Here is a 6,117-nt window from a genome sequence, read left to right as displayed (position 1 = left end):
TGAGGCTGAAGTAGAATAATATTGAATGTCAACTGTAATTATATATATATATATATATATATATATATATATACACATACACACACACACAATTAAGTGTATATATATATATATATATATATATACACACAATACGCACACACAGTCACAGGAGGTGGAGTACAGCATAGGGAATAGAGTCAATGGAACTAATGGAACTGTAACAGCTATATATGATGTCAGAGGGGTAGTAGATTGGGGGAGGGGATTATCACTTGGTGAGGAGTGTAAATGTCTAACTGTTACATTGTTTTGTGCACCTGAAACTAAATAATAATAATAATTATAAGTTAAAATTTTTTAAAAAGAGAAAAAGCATTCAGATATTAGGCTGGTAAAATAGTGACATCTTGTGGTAAAAATTAGTAACATAATCCCTAAAATTAGAAAAAGTTAAGGCAGGCAAACCCAGTGAAATGGAAATAAGTAAATAAAATAAGCTTTACTAAATCTTTGTTGTTGAAGATAAAAAGAATTTTTTCTCATTTTTGACTTTGGGCTGTGAGGGAAAAAAAATTCTGGGTTTCTGCCTTATATTTCCCATACCAAAGGAGTTTAATTTAGAAAATAAAACTGCCATATGGAAATAGACCAGGACACTGCAAATATTTCCTTCCATAAATGCATTGTTTAAAACAAAAATATTTTACGTTTGAAATTCATGGAACACGAGAAACTGATTTCTTTTCAACTTGAAATAAAAATAGAGAAATTATGTTTTCCCTTTTAGTGGCTGTAGCAAATGCTCTTGGCTCTTTCCCCCATGTTCCTTCCACTGACCCCAGCAGTCAACTGCAGCTTGGGTGGGCAGTTATACAGCACATGCCTTCTCTCAGCCTGGGGTCTGTCTCTGGCTGCAGAAATGAGCCCTGCCCGTGCAGGGCAGGCTGGAAAGGCCTGGAAGCTAACACTTCTATAAAGCACTTTCAATCAAGAGGTCAAGGCACAAAGGGGTGCATACCTCAGCTTCCTAAACCATCAGTGTGACAATTCTGAGTGTGTTCTTCGTGGTCTCTCAGTGGGTTCCCAGCAGGATTGAGCTCCAGTTTCCCACAGTAGTAGCTTGCTCATTGATCCACCTTTTCTTTCTTTTCCTGACTCCCTCACTATGTTTCCTGGTGTCACCACCCAATAAACTACATGTACCCAAATCATCATATCAGGGACAAATATAGTGATCTATCCACACTGCACACACACACGTGTTTCAAAGGGGGAAAAAATGAGTTCTAAGCATTTTTACTAGTTTCATTAGCAAAACACCAAAATGAACAAAGCAAAGACAAGTCTAGCACATTTTAGGTTAACTGCAACCACAAAGCCTTTCACAGCTGCGTGTAGCATGGCTGCCATTCCCCTGCAGGTTTTCTCTTGGTAGAAACGGAAGTTCAACATAGGAACATTGCCTTCATAAGGAAAGTGAGAACCTCCACTGCTGGGACTTCAGATCCATTCTAAAGTCCCTGCAAGAAAACTTGAGCTGGGTGCTCAAAGCTGGTTGAACTAATTGACTTACTAATTAGTTAGGAAATAATATATTAAGATTGTATACTTCAAGACACAATAATTAGAAATATATTTTACAAAACACATTTATCCATTAAGAGTTGTCGTTTTCTTTAACTACCAATGTAATCAACTAGTTTGCTTCACTTTCAAGGGCATATGAGGGGCAGAGAGACCAGTGAGTATCTCAATATTTTACACAAAACAGGTCCCAGTCCAGGAGGTGATATACAAGAAGAGGGGGTACTACTAGTCAGTGCTTGGACCATCAATCACATGTAAATTTCAACCCCTGGCCACAACTTTGCATCAAGAGTCAATTTATTCAGACCTGATGTCTATGGAGGGGGAAAAAAATGCTGTTTTATATTGGCATGTTGAAAATTGCAAAATAAATCTCAAGTATTCACCTGAATTCTTGGTCACAAACAAGTCAAACTGCTAACTACGGCCTGTGACTAATAGCACTTTATACACCCAGTGATGTTGGTAAAGTCATGTTTTCGTTTCCCTTTAAAAGAAAACTGTTTCCAAGTCAATTATTCATCTCCCCAAGTAGGAAATTTATGAAGTTTAACAAGCATTAAACTAAAGAAAAAGGATTTATCTACCCCGAGTTTCAGAATAAATGCCTTGTTTTAAACCACCGTATATTCTAATATGTAATCGGTATTTTGAAATCCATGCATACCTCCTACTTCATTGCATTTCTGAGTCCGAAAGTATGTTTGTATCTGTAAGTATAATGATATTAATGGTGAGGCACTCTGCCTAGTATTTTACATATACTATTTTATTTAATGTCTATAACACTATGATATAGTTATAATTACATATGTTTTACAGATGAGAATACTGAATCTTTAGGGAAGTTGCCCAAATTCTGATGTCTGAAAACTCAAGTTCTTTTTTTTTAATTGAAGTATTTTTTTATTTTATGTACAAAGAGCTGGAATTGTGTCTGCAGTAAGGTAGATATCTTGAAGAATTCATTCATGGAAGTTCACTTAGTCCAACTTATTGAAGCTTATATCCTTCGCGTAGTGACGGAAACACTGGTGACACATACTGAGGCCGTATTTCCAGATCAGACCACGCTGAGGTGAGCAGACTTGGCAAGAATGAGAACCCTGGCCAGATTTTCTTGGATGACTCCAGTAGAGCAGCTGGTGACCCATCTTGCTCTCTCAGATGCAAGGAGGTAAAAGGCTCAAAACTCAAGTTCTTACCTGTGGTATCAACCAGCTAGTGTTACCTAACAAGCAATCACAAAATCTCAATGGCATATAACTGTAAACATGTTGTTTCTCACATGTCTGCACATTAGCTTCTGAAGCAGCTCAACTGATCTTGGTTGGTTTAACTAGATGGCTCCAAGCTTCAGGCTCCAAGCTTCAGGATCCAGCTCTGTGCCACACATCTCTCAACCCCTTTGATCAACAGACTATCTACACCACGGTCTTCTCTTGGTGATGACAGAAGTGTGAAAGGTAAGTGGAACACACAAGGTCTCATAAGGCCTGAACTTGAAACTGGTACAGTGTTGTTTTCACCCACATCCCACTGACCAAAGCAAGTCATGTGGCCAAGTTCAAAGTTGAGGGGCATGGAAGTATATTCCTCTTTCAGTGAAAGCATATGCAAAGTTACATGGCAAAGAGTACAGATACAGCAAAGGGTGGAAAATTGGAAACAAGATTTCTTTTTTTAAAATTAAAGTTTATTGTGGTGACAATTGTTAGTCAAGTTACATAGGTTTCAAGTGTACAATTCTGTAATACATCATCTATATATCATGTTGTGTGTTCACCACCCAGATTTCAATATATCCTACTCCCTGTGTCAGTGGGGTCCCTTAATCTTTCATAAATAATTTGAGGTGTATGTGTTTGTAGTGAGATAAGGAATGAGCTGTCATTCTGATACACTCAGGGGTGCTGAAAGAGTATCAAATGTGATCAATTAAGCAAGACACAGGCTATCTCTAAGTTCTGAAAACCTGAAGTCTAGCATCCCTGGCAGGGCCCATCATGGGCAAAATCATGAAGCAGGCAAATTTGTCTTTGACATGCCTTCATCTCACCTCTAATCATCCCCCACTTTTGTGCCTCTGTCTTATCTATTTCTCCTGTCTCCATAACAAAATGTTCCATCCCTATAGCCCATTCTCCCTAAATCCTACCCTCTGCATTTCAAGGCTTAGCTATGTGATAACTAACACCGCTGAGATAGTGACAGCTGAATAGGTTTTTGCTTAAAGACATTTTGACTAGGGATTCCTGAGCACAGAGTATGTGAGATAAGTAGTAGGTGTCAAAAAAAAAATTGGGGGAAGTAAAACTCTTTTATCTTCAAATAATCTTAATGTAAAACCCAATTTATTAAAAGATAATTATGGCACTATACTATTATCTTACTATTAGTCAAATAATATTAATATAATTATTAATACTCAACTTTTGTTAGTTCACATGGGGGGCAAGAGATAAACCCACTGTTGTCTTGGTCTCCACCTCATATCACCTTGTTGACCTCTGAAGTTCTTCCACAGAAACCCCAGGTACTGAGAAACACAGTTTGAAACCCCTTAACATGAACTCTCATGTTTGGGATGTCTCATAGATCCTCTCATCTTTCAAATCACACTGAGTCTCTCACAATCACTGTAAAAGCATAAAGCTATCTTGGTCCTAGGGCCTCTGTGATGTGATCAGAGATGCATGTGAAATTTTCTTTCCCTTTAGTCTGCTATGGTGCCTGAATATCTACAATTGGAGGTACTACCGTGTTTCCCTGAAAATAAGACCTAGCCGGACAATCAGCTCTAATGCATCTTTTAGAGCAAAAATTAATATATGACCCAGTCTTATATTATAGTAAAATAAGACCCGGTCTTATATTATTTTATATTATATTATATTATACTCAGTCTTATATTGTAGTAAAATAAGACCAGGTCTTATATTATTTTATATTATATTATATTATACCTAGTCTTATAGTAAAATAAGACCCAGTATTATATTATATTATATTATGTTATATTATACCCGGTCTTATATTACAGTAAAATAAGACGGGGTATTATATTATACCCGGTCTTATAGTAAAATAAGACCTGGTATTATATTGTATTATATTATATTATTATATAAGACCCAGTCTTACATTATAGTAAAATAAGACCGGGTCTTACATTAATTTTTACTCCAAAAGACACATTAGAGCTGATTGTCCGGCTAGGTCTTATTTTCGGGGAAACACAGTACTCCTTTGGTCTAAGGCACTTTCTCGTCCAGGAGTCCTTTCAAAGTGTCAAGTCTCTTTAGAGAAATAATCCATCAGTCCATTAATACCTCATCTTGAATAGAGTTTTTTGGATGGCCTACAAACAGCACATGTAGGTGAGGTAAGAACTGTGAGACCTAGATATCCAAGGGCCATGGTGAAAAGGGGTCAAGAGAAGCTCTAAAAAAAGGTGAGCAGGAAAAAAATAAGAGGGAGATAAACGTGGAAAGGTGAGGTGAATTCAAAACAGAGGTAAGCCTTGTCTGAGAAACAATTTTTCACTAAGCGAGTTCCAGAGAGTACTATATAGAGATTATTTTTTTCTGAAGACAGAGACCTTAGGAAGTCCACTTTCCTCTGTTTCTGTGGGGAAATCCAAGAAGGCGGGCGTCCTATGGATGGCACTCTTATGGTGGGAGTTGCTAAAATTCTGATTGATCCAGAGCTCAAAACATCCATTTCAAACTATATTGTTTTAGAATGAATTGCCTAAGAAAGAACAGCCTCAGAATTATTTATTTCATGTTTTTATAGATGCTGTGAAGGAGGAATAGGACAAAATGGGCATAGATGGGGTTTATCCGAGAGTTGTGTTACATCTTCAAAAGTCTATCATATAGTGACTGGTCAACTATGCCTCATCAAGAGCAAAAAGATACAGAACTCATTAAATTACTATAGGATGACTTACTATTTGAACTTAGAATATACTACCAAGTAACAGGTGGTTGCTGAAAAGGTATAAATTTATAAGACATAAAAAGAATTTAATGTTCCCTATAAAACTCTTTAGGATTTCACTGAGAGCTTCCAGTGTATTTGTTCAATTCAGCAAATAATTACTGCCTATTTTATGCCAGAGACTGTGTGAGTTGCTGGAAAGGCGGATAAATAGCATATTGTCTCTGCCTTCAACGTGCTCAAAAATCTGTGTGAGGAAGACAAATATAAATGACTAACTATATTACTGTGCAATAAGTGCTACATTAGAGGTATAAAGAGAATGGCGTGGGAATAAGCGTGGGAAGGAATTATCTCGTTTCTGGCTGTCAGAGGGAAAAGGTCAGGTCAGGGAGGTTCTGTAGCTAAGGTGGACCTTGAAAAGCCACTGGACACTTAAAGCTGGGGAAAAGCAAGATTAGATCAGCTTTCCTGAAAAAACATTCAGGCAGGCAAAGAAGGCAGTCAAACTAGTTAAGAGTTTCTGAAAATCAGTCAGTCAACAGCTATTAAAGGAGACCAACAGTGGAAATGTAATGGCCGTGGGCGATGTCAGAGGGGTAG

General features: G+C 37.3%; 1 protein-coding gene across 1 annotated transcript; it reads right to left on the bottom strand.

Moving 5' to 3' along the window:
* Nucleotides 1–2,552: 2,552 nt before the first annotated feature.
* LOC117028647 (40S ribosomal protein S29-like) lies at nt 2,553–2,723 on the bottom strand. The gene has a single exon (XM_033117496.1). The coding sequence runs from the start codon at nt 2,721–2,723 to the stop codon at nt 2,553–2,555; it is 171 nt and encodes a 56-aa protein (XP_032973387.1).
* Nucleotides 2,724–6,117: the final 3,394 nt, after the last annotated feature.

Source organism: Rhinolophus ferrumequinum, chromosome X (genome assembly GCF_004115265.2).
Source record: "Rhinolophus ferrumequinum isolate MPI-CBG mRhiFer1 chromosome X, mRhiFer1_v1.p, whole genome shotgun sequence".
Classification (NCBI taxonomy): domain Eukaryota; kingdom Metazoa; phylum Chordata; class Mammalia; order Chiroptera; family Rhinolophidae; genus Rhinolophus; species Rhinolophus ferrumequinum.
The sequence above is the reverse complement of the archived record's forward strand: the minus strand, read 5'-3'. Positions and strand labels throughout refer to the sequence as shown.

What these genes read in the sequence shown, in the direction of transcription:
- LOC117028647 (XM_033117496.1), bottom strand. Translation starts at nt 2,723, where the DNA reads ATGGGTCACCAGCTGCTCTACTGGAGTCATCCAAGAAAATCTGGCCAG.